Source organism: Podarcis gaigeae, assembly GCF_964106915.1.
Source record: "Podarcis gaigeae genome assembly, chromosome: 1".
NCBI lineage: Eukaryota > Metazoa > Chordata > Lepidosauria > Squamata > Lacertidae > Podarcis > Podarcis gaigeae.
Window position 1 is genome coordinate 115377985 of NC_139678.1, and position 18946 is coordinate 115396930.

Sequence of the window (18946 nt, forward strand, 5' to 3'; positions counted from 1 at the left end):
TATAAGATGAACCCAATGTGGCTATTTGGCATGGAGGAAATAACACAGACCCCATTCTAGAACACAGAAATGTCAATTCTTGGAATTCAGAATTCTCTTGCAACACTCGGTAGGCTGAGTGGGTTGGCGATCCTATGCACCCTTACCTGAGAGTCAGTCTTATTGAATTCTGCGGGGCTTACTTCTGAGTAGGCAGGTCTAGGGTTGTGCTAGAATTCTCGTCGAAATCAACATGACTGGGCAATGGCTGTTCATTTAAGAGGGATGCGAGCTTAACAAACAAGCTGATCTACCTTTCTTCTTTTTTCTTAGCATACTGATTGCGGGGAGGCGTGTTATAGTTACTTCGTTCCTATCCAAAGTTGTAATTGGAAAGGACGGCGGTTTTAGCATCGTTTATGTAAGGTTTGCATTGGTTCAGATACTTTCAACCAAATCTGGGTTGATCTACACAATAGTATAAAAGGCATGGATGCGTGCCGAGGTATGCTATTAGAGCATATTCTTCCCTCACTAAGCCTACCCGCTTCCTCTGAAATTATATTAAAACAGATCCAATATTTCTTATTTGGGTGTGAATAAAAAAGAAACACAAGCATTTCCATCCGAAACATGCAGTTCATTCCTGGGCTTTTGTTTCGTCTGTTTTGCTTTGAAAAACCAACACGATGGTTTAATTCAAAACATTATAGTAATAGTAAACACCATGCCACCTTGTTTGTTTGTTCCCCATATCACAAATCCCTTGGAATATTCACTTCATTTTTTCCGTTTTGCTTTCCTTTTGTTTATAATTTGCTCTGTCCCTCCTCCCACACAACACCCCTCCCTCCAACCCCGCCTTGGCTCAAAGTATAACGCGTGAACAAAAGGAAACGTTTTTAATCCATTTCATTTAAAAACGATAATAATGTTTTGCTCCTCGTCTCTAAAAGCTAGAAAATATTTGCCTATATACAGAAGAAATTAAAAAAAAAACATGGGGTCAGGGAGTGGGGGGGGGAAGAGAAAGATCTCTATTTTTATGGGAGATAAAAACACTGAATAAAATTGAAAGGAAGGGAGAGTACACGCTTGCGTTCTCTCTTTCTCTCTCTCTTTTTGGTTTGTCTCTCTAACTTTTTCTTTCTCCTAAACAAGAAATAAATAAATACGCTAATACAGTACAAAAAATAACAATAAAATAACCCGTTTCACATCATATTTGTATTAAATATTTCTGAAAAGTTAGAAGGATGGAAACGCTTTCCCCTCCCCTTAAGAAACAAACAAAAAAATTAACGGTAACAGCGGAGATGAGCGGGGGACGAGGGGAAGAGTTCACAGGTTTTCAGAGACTTCTGTTTAGGATTTACCCAAATGCACAACCCGGAATGGCATTGGGGTGGGGTGGGGAGGAAGAAATAACGAAATTAAGAGAATCAATTCCACCACCACCCAAAAAAACCTCTCTCCTTGGAGATCCCAGACGAAACAACACAATACGATCCCGTTTGTAATGGTGCAATAGCTGTGTGTCGGCAGAGGAGTTTTATTTTAAAAATATTTTTATCTATCTTTCTCTCTCTCTCTCTGTATATATATCTATATATATATTTATAGTTATCACTTTCTCACCACCTGGATGCAGAGTTTGTTTGAGTGTGAATGGTTGTGCTGTTTTGCATTATTCCTACGAAGTCCATAATATCGTTGGGTTTGTCTTCAGTACCTTAAAGCAGGATGAGGACAATTTGGGAGTTGTTGGCTGCTACGTGCAGGTTTCTGCTTTTAGCCGGCATGTGCGTTTGTTTGGGTGCTTGTTTGTATATTTGTTTGTTTGTTTGTGTATTCCTGGACAGTTCAGTTCCGAATCAACCGGGTCTGAAACGGACCATCTTCCAAGTTCCCTACAAAGTTGTCAAGTCTGTCTGAAGCTCCTTGGAGACAGTCTGTGAGTGTTGGCTGGGGGCCGAGGAAGAGCTAGAGGACCGGCCCTTGGTGTTGGGCAGTTTGTGGTCTTTTTTCCACTTCATCCTCCTGTTCTGGAACCAGATCTTGATCTGGCGTTCGGAGAGACACAAGGTGTGGGCGATTTCGATCCGCCGGCGCCGAGTCAGGTACCGGTTGAAGTGGAATTCCTTCTCCAGCTCGAGGACTTGCTGCCTCGTGTAGGCTGTCCTGGAGCGCTTCGGTTCTCCTCCGGTGTAATTAGGATTCACTGAGCGGGGAGAGACAAATCACAGGCAGGACTTAACAACCAACCCTCCAAAACAACAACAACAGCAGCAGCAGCAAACCCACAGCCTAATCTTGACTTTATCATTAGGCGTTAAGGAAGAGAGAGAGAGAAAAGGGAGTCTCTGGTAACCATGTGGCCGTTATATACACCATTACATTTGCTAATAACAGATGGCCATGCTTTCTCCCCCCCCCTCTCTCTCTCTCTCTCTCACACACACACACACACACACTAACCCCCCTCCTTCCCTCATAGAAACAGCGGACCTTTAAATATCTCTAGCATCTTTCTGAAATGGAATATTCTCATGCCCACAACCACATGACCAAGAGGCCTATTTCCCCGGCCATAAAAATTTATGGCGAGTGTAATTGGCTACCTCGCTTTCAACCCGCGTCGCGAAGCCTGGAAAGGACTTTGGAGGGGTGGGGTAATGAATCAAGAAGGGGGAGGCGGAGTGGGGTGGGGTGGGCGAGGTGGGTAGCAGCAGAATGGGATGCTTACCTGAGTTAACGTGGACTTTCTTCATCCAAGGGTAAACCACCGCTGGCTGCTTCATTGCTCCTGCTGCTGTTGGTGGCGATGACCCGTTGGGGCTTTTGAGGCTGGGCTGCTGGTTGCAGGTCCTCGTGGCGGGCATTGGAGGCTGCGGACAGTGCTCAGGCTGCCCGGGGAAGTGGCTCGCTGGGCCGGATTGCTCCTGCCCGTGACCCCGCGGCTGCACTGCCGAGCCTTGGGCATTGCTACAACCGTAGGGCTGCTCGCTGTAGTTTGACCGTGGGTAGATTCCCTGGTGCTGGAAGTCAGAGCCTTGCGAGGCACCGTAATAGTCTGAGCTTTGCTCAGCAAGGTAGCTGTTCTGCAGATATTCCTCGCAAGGGGGGAATTTGGGGTCCACATACTTAGAGTTCACCATATACGAACTCATGGCCATTAATTTCGGAAGGTAGAAAATACTAATTTTTCTCGTGTTGTCTTTTTTTCTCCTTCCAGAGAGCCCTCCTACTTGCTGTCAACTGAATAAAGTTAGGCGCCCATGTGACCTGCTCAGCCAATCGGGAGGCAGAGAGGTTTATCACCGGATTTGTGTGTGCACCTCATAATTTCCACAAATTTCACTAAATAATATACGGGTAATCAAGTGGACCCACATGCTGTCTGATGATTCGCGTGGTTTCCCCCCCCCTCTCCCTCCCTCCCTCCCTCCCTCCAAAAGGAGATATGAATACCATAAAACACGATTCATCAATAGATGGCCGTCTCCCTGACACCCACGCCCCAACCCCATCTGCCCTCTTCCCCCCCTCCCCCAGGTAAATCAAAGCCTTTTGTCTCATCTGACTTTCTTAACCTTTGATGCCCTTTAGTTTACAATTTCGGGGATCCTATGAAAACATTAGTTGGTTACATTTCAGAAATCAAGAGCCAAAGCGTTAAGTTCAGGCAAGGGGAGCGAAGGAAGCGTCGAAAACCAGGGAAAGGACAGAAAATCAGAAGAAGACATCAAACAAGAGGGCAATATGATGTACAATGGATCTCCTCTGCCTTTGTTTGGCAGGGGTCAACCAAAAGTTACCAGCATCTAGTTGGGCAGAACAAAATTAGGCAATAAGTAACTAGCTTCGAATTTACATTGCAAGTGTCGAAACAATCTGTTTTTGTAAACTCCATACAGATAACAAACTATCCTGAGACCTCTAAAGTTCAACCTAAAAAAAAGATATATTTTTTTAAAAAAATGGCTGGTTTTTTATTTTAAAAAATGGCTGGTGTTTTTTTTAAAAAAAGCTTTAATAAGATAATTCCAATGTTCAAATTGTTCATAGCCTTATTTCAGAGTACAAGAAAACGAGGCGACTGTTTCTCTTGGCGTCCAACGTTAACATAAAAATCTGGAGAAAATTGGGGCATGGGAACGAATGCAGAAATCGGTATTATCAAAGTTACTTTAGCCACCCTTTATTATTATCTGCAAGCACATATTAACTGGCCAATTAGCATTTTCACAAATTCTTTGCAGACTAATTATATTAATACGAACAGGTTTATGGTGAGATATAAATAACTGTAATATTTTTTTAAAAAAATAAGCAACAAATATAGAACTATTCTTTTTAATGTCCTAGTATACCAGAGTGAGGCAATAGCATCCAACATGCATGTGTCTTTGAGCATCTTCTATGTTTATAACTTATAACCATTTGCAGAAAGGTGAAGTTTTTGCATCGACCATATATTCCCCTAGAATCGAATCTGTGACTATGTAAACACCACACAAATTCGGTTCTACAGGGTATATATAGACAACGTAATAACATTTTGCTTTCGTCTACAGAGGGTGGGTAACAAAGGCAGCGTCACTGTAGCGTCCTGATCCCTCTGACTCGCTCGCGAGGAATTCATACTACTCTCTGTTGGGGTAAAGGTCTGAAATTATGGATTTGAAAAATATAATGATTTCATAGGAAAGCATACCAAAAAAGTGTCATTTTTGTGACTTTGGTCTTTTTCAAGACGTAACGAGTTCTCACGACGGGATTTTCAGATAATCTACGTGACAATCGCTCTGGATTCTTCAGCATTTAAAGCACTTGCGCTTAAAAAACACACCATTCAAATAATAACTGTACACTTTCAATAAAAAGAAAGGCTGTCAGCTAATTTATTTTTGTCAATAGCATGATGTTGATCTAAACAACCCGCCTTTCAATCCCATAATAAAAGTCTTGGTGCGAAGAGACCTTTATATAGGAGAAAGCTAACTATTCGTTTCTGAAAACAACTAAATGGAATTATTTCTATTTCTATTTTTTGTATTTTTACCTTGATGGCACTAGCATCAAGCTGAATATTCTCCTAACTGCGGAAAGTATCTGAGCCTTATAAAAAGAAGGGGGGGGAACCTCCACACCACTGTCCTTTGGTTTTCATGCAGTAGTGTTGATGGTGAAGGGCAGGGCAAGAGGTCATTTTAAATCATTTACAAACATATCCCAGCGTTTCATTATTTCTACTTTGTCGACGGCAACACACAGGATTCCAAAAGTTCATGCATTGTGGCTGACCCGGTTCCTCTGTGTTGTCTTGCGGTCAGTTCCCTTCCATTCTCCCTCTGTTGGGTATTCTAAGCAAACCAACTTGGGATAAATCAGAGCGAGAGTGAATGGGAATATATGTACGTGTCTGCGTGTGTGTGCATATATGTATATGTGCATGTGTGAAGCCGAAAGCACCAGCCTGAAGATGACGAGTGAGACCTCGTCGAAACGTCGCCTAGACACCCCAACTTTTACACGGGAAGACACCCGAGGACACCAAAACCTGCATTCCTGTACCCGTGAAAATCTACGAAAGCAAATACATATATGTATCTATAGACATGTATGCATATATATCACTAAGCATCTGTGAGCAAATGGCTTTTTAAGCAACGACCTGCTCGTTTTCATGGAATTAGGGGTGGCTTTTTCTTTCCAGAAGGTGGTCTCCTTGGAACAGAAATGGAAGAGCAAGTGGATCACTTTACGGATTTCTGAATCAGTACCTGCTCTCTGAGTTGGCTAAAGAGGCATTCTTATTTCTAATGAGAAGAATGCGTGGGTACTCTTCACTCTTGCTCCCTTTGATGAGTAAGTATTTAAGCAAGAAATGCAAAACGGTCCAATTCTACAGAATATACGTTTTCAAATGTTACTTCTAGGGGAAAGCGGAATTAAGGGGTGGCCTGGGACAGGACTAATCGGAGAAAGGGCTTTCTTTAATTTAATTTAAACAAAACAAAACATTTTTAAAAAAGAATCGTTCGAATATTTTGTGCAATAGCCCAGATTTTCATATTTGTTAGACGCTGTGACCTGCGTTTCACCTTATTGCGCGACTTGCTCAGACAGGTCAAAGCCAAAGGAGTTATTGATGAACAAAAGCGTTAAACATTCACCTCGTGCTCAACTGCCCGTACAAATTCTTTTGATCCACCAGGCCGTTTTTGTATTCTGGTTCATAATCAGTATGCTGCAGCTAAGTTTAAGGAATATTTTTTAAAAGAAGAAGAAGGAAGGAAGGAAGGAATGATAGAAAATGAAAAGGTGGTGCTTATTTTCTTGTTAAGTTTTAAGGCTGGCCAAAGAAAACTGAGGCAAGGGCAAAAAAAGGGGGGGGATTTCAGTAGGAAGGAAGAAAATGTGGGAAATCCCAGTCACCCTCTTAGTGGTTTAAAGCCATCCAAAAGCAACACACAGCGCAATATTGTGATTTTAAAACAGGCAGATCGATGTATCAGGCTGGGATTTAAAATTAGCAAAGTAAATGGCTCAGAGCTAAGGAAGGAAAGCATAAAGGAGACAGAAAGATGTTGTGCCGAAAATAATCGCTTTTAGAGGTTGAGTAACATATGGTTATATTGGTTTCCCTTTTTTTCTAAATAGGGAGGTAATGTATTGTATCCCAGGACAGCAGGCTAGAACTCATGCTCCACATATAATTATACTTGCAACCATTGAACTAATCATAGCCTTTCTTCCTTTCCCCTTTATTGAAATCTAGCCCTCCCTCTCGTATTATTTTTACCTCCTGTTTCCCCTAAGTTCAGACAGCAATATTTTCTGTATCTGCTTTCTTCCAGTATTTCATAATGTCAACCACTCTATCTCGGGAACACTTCACTGACACCTAACAATAACGTCATTAACACAGCCTTGGTTGCGATCCTATGCGTATTGACTTGGAGTGCACCTTTCCCTTGCAAGCAGCAGGCCTTTATGCCCAAAATAAAAGGGGAGGAGATACAACAGCATTTAGAGCATAACTGCTCGTTGGAGCATTAGTTCATCCTCAAAGGCTGCAGTACCGAGAGGGCAAGCGCAATCCGTATTTTGGATCTCCACCAAAAGAGGAGCCAGCCAGTAGAAGTGCTTGCCCTGGTACATGATAGATTCCACATTTGCACAGGGAAACACGGCATGACTTTATCCTGTTAAAATGCTAATCCTGCTCGTTAGCTGGAAAGAGCTTAAGAGAGGCATAAGATGGGCACCTTCACCTGCAATTATCTCCCCAGAAACTGCACAATCAGCGTTTGCTGTGATCTGCAGCCACAGACCGCAGGAGGATGGGAGAGGGAGACAGAGAGCGAGAGAGCGAGCAAGCTTGAAGCCCCACGAGCCGTCCAGTACAAAACAGCCTTGCAGAAACATCAGAAACACACCATCTCTGTTTACAAACTCAAACGTTGACAAGGCAATGTTTGCACACACGAAAAGGAGAGGGAAAAAATGCACTTACTGTAGACGCCCTTCCATTGTCCCGAACCTGTTGCAATGGAGGGAAAGAGGAGAAAGAAAATAAACAAAACCATTTCGTATTGTTGTTTTTCCATGTATAGATGACACTGATCATAGTTGCGGGGGGGGGGGGAATGCACGCATTGCATCTCTATTTAGCTATGCGAATGTTAAGGACACAAGCAGGCATCGCATATAAAGGTGACAAATCAACACACTCCCCCCCCCCCCCAATTGCTGATTTGCCTCTTTTGTTAAATTCTTTTTGTAATAAAAGCCAGCCCGATTAAATATTTCAGTCAGAGTTATCATCTAATTGTATACGATCATCCTTACTGCTAGTTTCAACCATGTTTCTATAAAATGTTTTATCTGATAAAGATATAAAGGATTCTTCCTCCAACTGGGTTAATCCCAGAGTGACAGAAACCTTACCAGCGTATCCCTGAAGCGCCCTGGCCAGTATTTAGTCAGTAACCCGCTTGCTTAAAAATCCATACCGTTTCCCCAACATGAACTTGTAAATATCATCATTATTACAGTAAATGTATTTTATTGTTTACTTAAACAGATTTCCCTTTTTCTGTCTGTGTCTTTCTTCTCTTATTGTAACAAATGAATTCTACATTATCACCCACGTGGAGAGAGAGAGACTGCTTAAACAATGTTTTCAAAAAGAAACAACCAAGGTTGAGCTATTTTGCAAAACATCCCCTTCACTTTTGCCTGCGCTATCCCTGAGAAGGGCTGTATATACACCCAGACCAGCTTAAAGCAGGGAGCAAACATTCCATCGATGTATCATCTTATCTCTCGTTCCGTTCGTCTCTTCACTCTCCTTCTAGAATAACAGCCAGAACGCAGTGCCCTTGAAATCTCTGCAAATTAAACGCTTAATGAAGGATCTACCGGCTTAAACCGAGGTTGGTTTCTTTCACAAAATTAAAATTAAAACCGTCGACGTGCGATTTACTGACAGCTCTCTTAAAACTTGGAGCAAATCCGAAAGAAATGCTATTCCTACAATACTTCCGGGCTTCCCTGGATCTGATCTTTTCATTCATATATACAGGGAACACTCAGACACACGGTCACTGGAGAGAGGGACTCGGTCACATATGGAGCGCAAGAAGAGACTTACTGTGAGCTTTGCCAAAGGGAAGAGGAAGGTACCCCCGGGAGAAGCAGAGGTCCTGGGCGCTTGGTTTCAGCCAGAGGTCTCCTGCCTAACACTTTCCCTGTCACTGCTCCCAGGAACTAAAGCATCTGCACTTGTATGCTCTTAAACTAATTTATGGTGGGAATTATATTTTGGCTTGTCAACTCTCAAGCCATAAAACAAAGTTTATTGGAATCACGTGCTTCGAAAGAGCCACTCAGGACTTATCTCGACGGAACAATAAATAACCTCTAGCTTTAAACTTTTATTCACTTATATAAAGAGGGCCTGGAAGGAAGGGGGGTTAAAGAGAAGGGGGAAAAGTGGGTAACCCCGCCACACATCCTGCGTTCTATGAAATTTAAAGTAGTCCAAAATAGCGAGGCCAGGCACTGGAGGCCTTGCGTGTCTGTAGCGTTTAGGCCAGGCTCTTTTTTTAAATTAAAAATAATAATAATGAGTTGTGCCAGGACAGGCCCCAGTGGCAGTTTAGATCTCCCCTTTAATGAGGAAAGGAACGTGTGAATTTCGCTGTGAGTACCGATTCAAAATTTATTTGAATGAATATGTATGCGGAGTGGTAGGAGGGAGGGAGGGAAGGAGGGAAGGAGGCGACGATTTTAAGCAACACCAAAGGCCATCACGTTTGTGGGATCCTCCCAGCTAGCCCACGCCCAGCCTCGTCTCTATGGTCAGGCCCCAGGCCCCAGGTTACGCGACCATCCAGACGGCTGCGATGCACACACAACTTTGGAGCGAATGGTGCCGTTCTGCAGGATAAATGGTTCTGTTGCCTAGGGTTTGTCAGAGGAAGAACGTGTTTATCTATGTCTGTTTGCTAAGCAGCTACGGGAAGTGCTGTGTGTGTGTGTGTGTGTGTGTGTGTGTGTGTGGAATTGACCAATAGCAGAACCTCCATGTGCAGGAGCAGCGCAGCAGACGTTGGGTGGGCGCAAAAAGAGAGAGGAAGGCCATCATTTTCAGCTCCTGCTTGGGAACTTCCAAGAGGGATCTCGCTGGCCACCGTGAGATCCAGAATGGATCTAGCAACACAGTTCAGCAGCTCTTTATCAGGCGGCCTCTTCTGGGCCCCTTCATACTAACCAAACTGTTTCACAGCGCAAGGAGATACACGGGACTTGTAAAAGTGACAAAACAGCTCAGCCTATTCGTGTCGTCGTCCCCCTCCGCCGCCTCCCGAAAACTTTGATAGCTGAAGCTTTAAGGAGGGGAGTCATAAAGCAATAAAAAGTAGTCTGGTGTGAAGGAAAGGTAGGAGGGAGCAGAGAGATGTGGGGGGAGAAGGAGCGGGTGAGTAAGTCAAATTGGATTTTAAAGAAACTAAAATTCTGAGACACCGGAAGTCAAATGTCCCTGGGAAGGTATAACCTTTTGCATGCAAAGTTGTGTGTGAGAAAGAATCTGTATAGATATACAGATATAAAACTAGGGGTGGCAGGGATACAGTAAATGCTTTTCCAGTTGTGTAGGTCAATGGACAATATTTTTTTGGTAAACAATACTCCAAAATGAAACAAATAAGATAAAACGGCAAGATAAAGGCAAGTACCTTCTGACATTTAAAAGGAGCAGAGCAGAAATGTTTGAATGGAGAAGGCCCCGCCCGCCACTTGGCTCTCCTGCCATGTGAATTGATCTTATTATTACAGGGAAATGATTTATGAAAATGACTCCAAAGCATGGGTGTGCATGCGTCGCTATAAGGCTGTAAGGTTCAGCCGAGGAGGAAGGTATCCGAAGTCATTTAGGTGAGCAGGACTTTTGTCATATCCTCCAGGGGAGGCCAGGATTCTTAGGAACAAATGCAACTGACGTTCACCTGCTGGAAAGGCTAGATTCTTTCTAAGGTTCCTCGGACCAGAATAACTTCCCTGCAACTAGTTCACGCAAAGTGTTTGGATGTTTCCATTCTATTTTAAACCAATGTTCTCTCACCCCCACCCCCTCGTATATACATTACTTTAAAATAGTAAATCTCCCAGTGGGGGTGGGTGGGAATTAAGAGGGATTTTCATGTGCCGAGGAAGGGTGTTATTTTACTGCAATGTGTGCAGAAACTCAAAACATAAATGAGGTCTCTCGGTTTAACAGGCTTACCAACCACTTATGTTGAAAAAGTAGCCACACTCAAATCCTAATTTTACTTTACGTGACACCTTCGGTAATATCGTGAAATAGGGGTTCAGAATTTCGGGCTCTCGCAGTTTTCTAAGATGTTGTTCAAATGGTATAAATATTTTTTAGAAAAAAAGTAAAAAAAAATATCGTTCCAATCCAAGCGAAATTCTGCTCAGCTTTCCAGAGCAAATGAAGACTCAGATAAGCCAAACGGGACAAAATTATAGAAACTTTTTCCAAGGGACGGGGAACACAAAAAGAAAAAACACAAGCAAATATTTATGGGGCACGGATTCGGATCACTAAGCCGCCACGAGGCTGCCTTGCAAATCAAGCTCCCTGTTACACTCAAATCTGGAATACTTGAATTATAGACAGTTTAAACACGATCCATGTGGATCATGTGCATTAACGGACATTATTGATTGATTAGACTTTAATTTTGATGGAAGTTGCCTTCAGAAAAGTGTGCTTAAAGGCTTGCGTCTGCCGTTTAGTTCAGCTGCTTTAGCTATCAAACTGAATTGAAGCTCCAGTGACTTGCATTAGTATCCTAAGTACCTCTCTTGGGGTAGAGTCCTACAACTGGATTTAAGCAGCCCAACTGCAAGAAGGACTAACATTGTTCTCAGTGTGTCTGGTTTCAATGACACAAGTTTAGAATACACTTTCCATTCAAGTACTTCCTCTTACCTTGGTGATTGATTCTGTGTGCACTCCTGAAGATGAGGATTTGTTCTGAGAACATATTATTGACATTATCTCTAAGGTTTCTACTATTGGACATAGATTCTAAATGATGGCCCCCTTTCCTGATCTTCATTTGGATAGTGTGTCCCAACCACTTAACAAAGTAGTATTTTGTCCCTTCTGCAAAAAAATCCTTCTAGCTGTGGTCCAGGTCCCATGACATCAAATTTCCAAGCCAGGGTGCTCAAGGTGCTGCTCTCCATATATTTTGGGCTACAACTCCCATAAGTCCCAGCCAGCAAAGCCAAGGGTCATAGATGATAGTTCTCATTCATAACACATTGAGGACACCACATTGGCCACCCCTGTTCTAAGTGGACACATGGACATCTGAGGTGCTTGATTTCTGCTTTACTCAATGCTCAACCTGTGTCTGGGCTGTACTACTTTAGAGTTCTAATCACATGGGGGATCAAGTGATTGAACATACCTCCATACCCTCCACCCAAAACCTGTGTAGAAATGCTAGGACCCAAAAGAAAGTTTGCTACTTTCTGTTATAAGTAGAACAGAGTCAAACGGTACAGTAGAACTGTGATAAGTAGAAGAGTCAAATGGTACAGTCTGTGAATACAGAGCCAGTAAGATTCATTATCTAATGCACAAGGCTAGCAGCTGGTTTGTCTCCTGTTTTTGCACACCACAGAGACTGGTCACTCAGTGTAGGTCTCCCGTACAATGCACTGCAAAACACCTTAATTAGCCAAGACATCTTCCTGCCTGGTGTGCACAGCAGCATTTTGCCAGCTCCCACTCCCCCCATCCCAGTGAAATTACTTAATACCCAAGACCAGCTATGGTTTTTTGGACCTGAATCAGGAAACCCACTTGCAATAACACCCCCTTGCACACAAACCCTTGCAATAACAGCAATAATGTAAATAAATAATTTAAATAAACACTTTGCTTCACCTTCATGACATCCAAAGCCAGCTGCCTGAGGCTGCTGCATCATTGTATCCAATGGCAGGCCGGTCCTACCTTCAATGCTAAAATTAGAGGCGCCGGGTTTCAAATCCCTTTGAAACTCACTCGCTGCCCTAGAATCACCTCTTCCTAAACTCATACTTGTACTGGTTAGTTGTTCCTCGGTGATTAAACAAATGTGCTCTGCACATGTTGAGAGACATTCAGGTCTTCACATTTTCCTGGCTTATCCAGAAAGCTCTGTTTTCCAGCCCTGGAGACTGGCCTCAAATCAAATGCTTTGTGACTATAAAATAGCATTTAGACGTGTTTCTGTTTTCTCAAAGTTATAGGAAGCACATCACGAAGCTAGTAAAAAGTTTTAATCCGCAAAAAAAAGAAGAAACAGGAAAAAAACATGCATTTTACATTGAGTGCCACAACTAAGGAAATGACCTGCCATTTTTTAAGTGGTCATCAAAGATAGCATAGGCTTCACTGGTGACGATATGCACCTAGAAGGGAAATGAGCATAGAAAATCATATTAGGAACGGAGGGGTCCAGTTCACAGGTGCAAAGCCTTCTTTAACAGGCAGGAAGAAATACGGTCAGGAATAGATTCCCCCTTTCTTCTTCTTCTGTACAAACTTTGCACTAAATCAAAACAAACTCGTACTGGACCGTGATCAAAATGCCAGCACAGATTACTTGGTTATTTCTCAAAACGAGAAGTACAGAAGAAGTCGGTTTCAGCTCCTTGGCGCTAGCCCATACAATTTAGGATAAATGCATCCACTGGAAATTGGCAAGGGGTTTAATGCCCCGAAACCACAGAAAGGAGGAAATAAGGCAAATGAGCTGTAGGAGGAGATGACGCGGCCTTTCATTAAATGTGGTCAAGGATACATCAGCAGAGAGGGAAAACGGGGAGCGTTCTCAGGTGAAAAATTAGAAGTTTGCAAAATGGCTCGGTTCAAAGCGGGTTAGTGCTATGCGGAGCCTTCAAAAGTCCTGGCCCCAGAGAAGGCGCGTGCAAAGGAGAGAATAACTTCGCTTTTATCCCGATTCTCTGCAAGGAAGCAGAGCAGAAGCCCCTCACCCCCGGATATGAACACAGTAAGATCGAGTCAAACTCAAGCCAATAACTTGCATTTAATGTAAACAGGACTCAAAGTAAGAACTCTTATTCAAGAGATTGATACATTTATTTACCACTCGGTAGCTCCATCCCGAATACATTTCACCTGGAAAATAAGTCCTTTGGTTTTAACTGCCGTCAGAAACCTGGGGTTTTGCACCTCAGAACCTGCTCTTCTTTTGCGAGCGGTGGGTGGCAAACAGGGGTTGTAGCCAACTAAGTCATACTCCGAGTAGAACCACTGAAGTCAATGCTCTTAACTTACTTTAATGATGTGATTTCAAACCGTCTATTCTTGGGATATCACCCCAGATCCAAAGTGTGCATTCATAGCACCATAGAATTGAAGAATTCGAAGGGACCACGAGGGTCATCTAGTAAAAGTACCTGCAAAGCAGGAATTGTTTTTGCCCAACGTCGTGTTTAAACTCATGACTTTGAGATCATTCGCTGACGAACTTCTACAGCTGCAAAGAGGGATGAGTTGAGTGAAAGTCCTACTGAAGCGTCGTTTGCTTTTTTTTTTTTTCCCTTTGTAGGACCTGATTTCACCTCAGGTAGCTGTCATTCCCCTGATTTAAATTCTACAATCTGATCTCATCAGCTATACACATTCGCCTCAAAAACGTGTGCTGCCCCCCTAATCTTAGCTACTAAGAAGTAAACTCGATGGGTTTCAATTCTTAGGATGGTGACCCACGACAGGAATGATATGGGAATAGGTTCATTTGGGGAAGTTGGGTTAGCCTCTGATTGAACGTGCATGGCTGATTGGGCAGGATTCTGTAGCCAGAGGAAGGAGACAGGTAACCTTTCTTCATTGGAAAACATTAGGCAGGTTTGGGGCTTCACAGAGCTCTTTCTCATTCCAAGAACTTTTGATAAGAAGGCAGCATAAGAGACATAAGAACATAATGCAAGTCTGTTGGATCAGGTCAATTGGCCCATCTAGTCCAGCATCTTGTTCTCAAGGTGGCCAACAAGATGCATGTGGGAAACCAGCAAATAGGATTAGAGCATGAGAGCACTTTGCCCACCTGCAATTCCAAGCAACTGATATTCAGAAGAACCCATATACAAAAGCCCTGTACAGTACAGAGCAGGCATAGGCAAACTCCGGCCCTCCAGATGTTTGGGACTACAATTCCCATCATCCCTAGCTAACAGGACCAGTGATCAGGGATGATGGTAATGGTAGTCCCAGACATCTGGAGGGCCAGAGTTTGCCTATGCCTGGTATAGGAAAGCTTTTAAAGGTTTAATGCTTTACTATGTTTTTATATAAGCTGGAAACCACCCGGAGTGGATGGGGTAAACCAGTCAGATGGGCGGGGTACAAATAATAAATTATGATGATGATTCCTCTGACAGTGAAGGCAGTGACCAGTAACCGTTGACAACCTTCTCCTTCATGAATTTGTCTAAGCCTCTTTTAACTTCATAACTTCAAAATGTACAGTGGTACCTCGGGGTTAAGAACTTAATTTGTTCTGGAGGTCTGTTCTTAACCTGAAACTGTTCTTAACCTGAAGCACCACTTTAGCTAATGGGGCCTCCCACTGCTGCTGCTGTGCTGCCACTGTACGATTTCTGTTCTCATCCTGTAGCAAACTTCATCCTGAAGCAAAGTTCTTAACCCGAGGTGATATTTCTGGGTTAGCGGAGTCTGTAACCTGAAGCATATGTAACCTGAAGGGTATGTAACCCAAGGTCCCACTGTAGTGTGTTTGACCAACAAGAATTTGTTTTGATCACCCAGTCACATGGCAAGGAACCTTGCATTTCTTCAGGATACTGTAGAATCATGTCTTGACTGTGGTGGCCATTCATGTTGATCAAGACCACTTTCTCAGGACAAATGAACTGCATTGCTCAATTAGACTAAGGCGTTCTGTTTCCAACAGTGACCAGGCTATGAAAACTCATAACCAAGGGATTAAAATCTTGGCATGTCTCATAGGCACCTGGTCCAACACCTGGTACTCAGAAGTATGCTGTTTGAACATGGAGAGTTTCAAATAGCTAGGAAGATAGCTGTGCAATGCCTACCCAACTAAATGAAGAGAGAAAGCCAACTTAGTGTGAGATGTGACATTTTAAAGATCATGGGGCTGCAGTCCTATGCACCCTGAAGTAAGCCCCATTGAACTCAGTCTAGCTTACTTCTGAGTAGACACAGGAAGGCAGGAAGCTGCTTTATATTGAGTCATTCCAGTGATCCACCTAGCTCAGTATTGTGTACACTGCCTGGGAGTGGCAGAGGACATTCCTAGCCCTTCTTGGATCTTCTGGGTGCAAAGCAGATGTTCTGCCACTGAGCCATAGCCTTCCCCTGTGTATAGTATTGTGTTGTATAAGTTTGTGTTATGAAGGCAGGTGCTCTGACTCAGGAAAGAAGAAGATGGCACCATGGATGAAGACCACAAGTGTGAAGAGGAGGACAGTGCATATCTATTGCACATGCCAATGGGAGACAGGGAGACAGAGAAACGGGGGGGGGGGGGGAGATGGTTGTGTGGCACAGAAGGTCAATCTAGGCCAAGTACTTGTGTCATGACTGTGGAAGGTGAACCTTGAAAGAGTCCAGTGAATGAGGTTGGAAGTTGTGGGGGTAGGGAAGGCAGACAGAAAGAAAAAGCTAGACATGCAATTTGCTTTTATCACCTACAATTGGGAAGACTGCAAGCCAATGGACTGGATGCTTTCAGCCCTGTTAGAAGTAAGAGACTTTTGAGAGGAATGGCTACCATTTTAGGGGCCATCAGAGATCAAAGGGAAAGCAAAGGAAGCAGGAGAAGAACAACATCAAAGATCAGACAGATGATGGTCCCCTGAAGTAACTAGCTGTGACCACTTGTTTGCTATGATACAAAAGGCTGTCTATACAGCCCCATAAACAGGGACTGCACTTGAGGGTGAGGAGGCTGGCTGATGGTATTTTAAATAGCACTGGTCTGTGGGAGACCCGGGGAGTGTAGTGAGATGATTATGGGCCATTTCAACTGTGTTTTTTAATAGGTAGCTGTAATATGTCTTTTGTCTGGTCTAAAGAGGTCTGGCTGACTGGCTGCACCCACAGGTATGTGCATAAGACAAAAGAAGGGGTGGAATATGAGCACTACTTGTGGGGCAGTCCTGTGCACCCTTGAATTCATTGGGATTTACTTTCAACTGAACATAGATAGGATCAGGCTGTGAAGTGCATGAAGGCCTAGCAGATGAACAAATATGTAGCCCTCCATTGACCTCAATAGCTTGCCTTGGTAGATCTAGCCTTAAGATCTCAACTCTGACTGATCCTATCATAGTTACTCAAAAGTAACTTTCATTGGGATCTACTCTCAGTGCAGTGTATGTAGGATTGTAGCCTTCCAGCTCAGTCTTGCAAACTCAGTGAGATTTAGGCTGCAATCCTATTCCCATTTACTTGAGAGTAAGACCCTCTGAGCTAACTATTACTCACTTCTGGATAAAATGGACAGAGGAAGGGGACCAGGATAAACATGTGTAAGGTTGCCCTGTTAATAATACAACTTCCTTGAGTAGAGTGCCGCTGGCTTCCAGTTTCAAATGTTGGGTCAGAACTAGCCAAGTGAAATTCAACAGAGATTGAAGTAAAGTCCTGTATTTGTGTACCAAGAATGAAAGACACAAATATAGGATCGAAGCAGCCTGCCTTGGCAGCAGTACATAGGGAAAGGATCAATAAAGGATCAATAAGTTGATCATAAGCTAAACATAAGCAGTATGATGCAGTTGCTAAAAAAAACGCAAAACACCTAAATGCAATATTAGGATATTTTAAAAGAAGCATAACGTCCCGATGAAAAGAAAAGCAATAGTTTCACTATATTCCATGCTGGTCAGGCGACAACTGGAGTACTGACAAAATGGAGCATGGACAGAGGAAGGGGACCAGGATGGTGAGTAGCATGGTATCCAAGTCTCATGAGGAACCATAAGAGAAGTTGCCTAGTTTTAGTCCGGAGAAAAGAGAATTAATGATCACAGCCTTCAAATATCTGAAGGACTGTCATGCAGAAGAAGATGGAGCAGGCCTGTCCTCTGTTGGTCCAGAGGGCAAAACTAGAACTCGTGGGTGGAAATGGCAAGGAAGTAGTCTTTATCTAAACATTAAGAGAGAATAGCAAATGCTGTTCAAGAGTGCAATGGGTTGCCTCCAGAGGTGGTAGCATCTGGGGTAGCCCCTGCTGGAGGTCTTTGAGTAGAGGGTGGACTGCCATCAATGAATCCTGCACTGCAGATACTGCACTGACCAGGAGACTGGACTGGATCACTTCAATATTCCCTTCCAATATTATGGTTCTATCAGGGTCAAGAAATGTAGAGCGTTCAGAAACTATTTAGGCTCCTCCCCTTCCCTAAAAGGGTTGTAGCTTGCTTTCCAGAATGCTGAGAGTCAAGAAAATCAAGAATGCCTTAGCTCTCATGAAATTACATGTGCCAAGTATAGGGACTGTTGTTGTTATTATTAGTATTAGTATTAGTATTAGTATTAGTATTAGTATTAGTATTAGTATTAGTATTAGTATTAGTATTAGTATTAGTATTAGTATTAGTATTATCTCATTTGATCTCTTGTGACAATTGCTTGGGGAGGGCAAGAAAGTGTCGCAGAGAGCTAGAATTTCGTGATCACTTTCTTCCTCGAACCTGCTTGCGCGGGGCGGGTTAAGAGAGGCTTTCTGGGCTGCCCTTGCAGATTGCGGGTCCCTGCCATGAAACAGATCAGCAGAGTCGCTGCAGCCACTCTCTGGCTGAGGGCAGGTCTTAAGATGCACAGGGCTGCGAGGCTTGTCCTACAGCGCCTTCTCCTGGACGAGCGGCCAGACGACAAAGTGACTCTTCACATCACAGGGGCTGTGGGCGGGGAGGGGGAGGGAGGAGAGGGGCAGGGTCTCCATGTGACATCTGCTCCCAAATCAGATAGAAGAGGATTAGGGAGAGGGGGAGAGAAAGGGAAATTAGAAGGAGTAGGGAATCCCTTCTGGGAAATAACGACAAGGATGAACCGCACCTTTGTGGCACCCCTCGACTCAAATATCAGGTGTGCAGAAGGCCTTCTGATTACTGTATAGATGGCGTCCCTTCAGACTCTGAAATGTTCCTACCATCCTGAGCGCAGTCATGCGAGTGTGCGCGCGTTTGCACAGTTGCAGGCTTCACTCTCAAGGGATCTCCTTACATAAAGCACGTATACGTAATATTAAACAGTGTTTTGATGTTGAAGAAGGGGAGGCATCCCGCCTTAAGTCAATATTAAAAGAGCTATTTATTTAACTGCTGAAACTGAAAGGCACGCCCGCCCCCACCGCCTCTGAATATGTTTGCT

The 18946-nt window shown here is 43.5% G+C and overlaps 2 protein-coding genes across 3 annotated transcripts in view; both read right to left on the reverse strand.

Annotated features, from left to right (window-relative positions):
- Positions 1–18946, reverse strand: part of HOXD3 (homeobox D3) — a 51934-nt gene that overhangs the window by 28206 nt on the left and 4782 nt on the right. Inside the window, exon 2 of one of the 2 annotated variants that reach the window (XM_083711885.1) lies at positions 7502–7528. The exons of the other annotated variant lie outside the window; for it this stretch is intronic. The gene's annotated coding sequence lies outside the window, so the exon portion shown is untranslated. The remainder of the gene's footprint in view (positions 1–7501; positions 7529–18946) is intronic. 2 annotated transcript variants of the gene reach the window in all.
- On the reverse strand, positions 973–7528 carry HOXD4 (homeobox D4). Its single transcript, XM_083714670.1, has 3 exons — positions 5583–7528; positions 2726–5458; positions 973–2200 (listed from the first exon to the last, which is right to left on the reverse strand). Exons 2-3 carry the CDS (start codon positions 3153–3155, stop codon positions 1890–1892), a joined length of 741 nt encoding a protein of 246 aa, XP_083570796.1. The 5' UTR covers positions 3156–5458; positions 5583–7528; the 3' UTR covers positions 973–1889.

What these genes read in the sequence shown, in the direction of transcription:
- HOXD4 (XM_083714670.1), bottom strand. Translation starts at nt 3,155, where the DNA reads ATGGCCATGAGTTCGTATATGGTGAACTCTAAGTATGTGGACCCCAAA. An exon ending in GAAAGTCCACGTTAACTCAG is followed by an intron (nt 2,201 to 2,725) that starts GTAAGCATCCCA and finishes CTCCCCGCTCAG; the next exon opens with TGAATCCTAATTACACCGGA.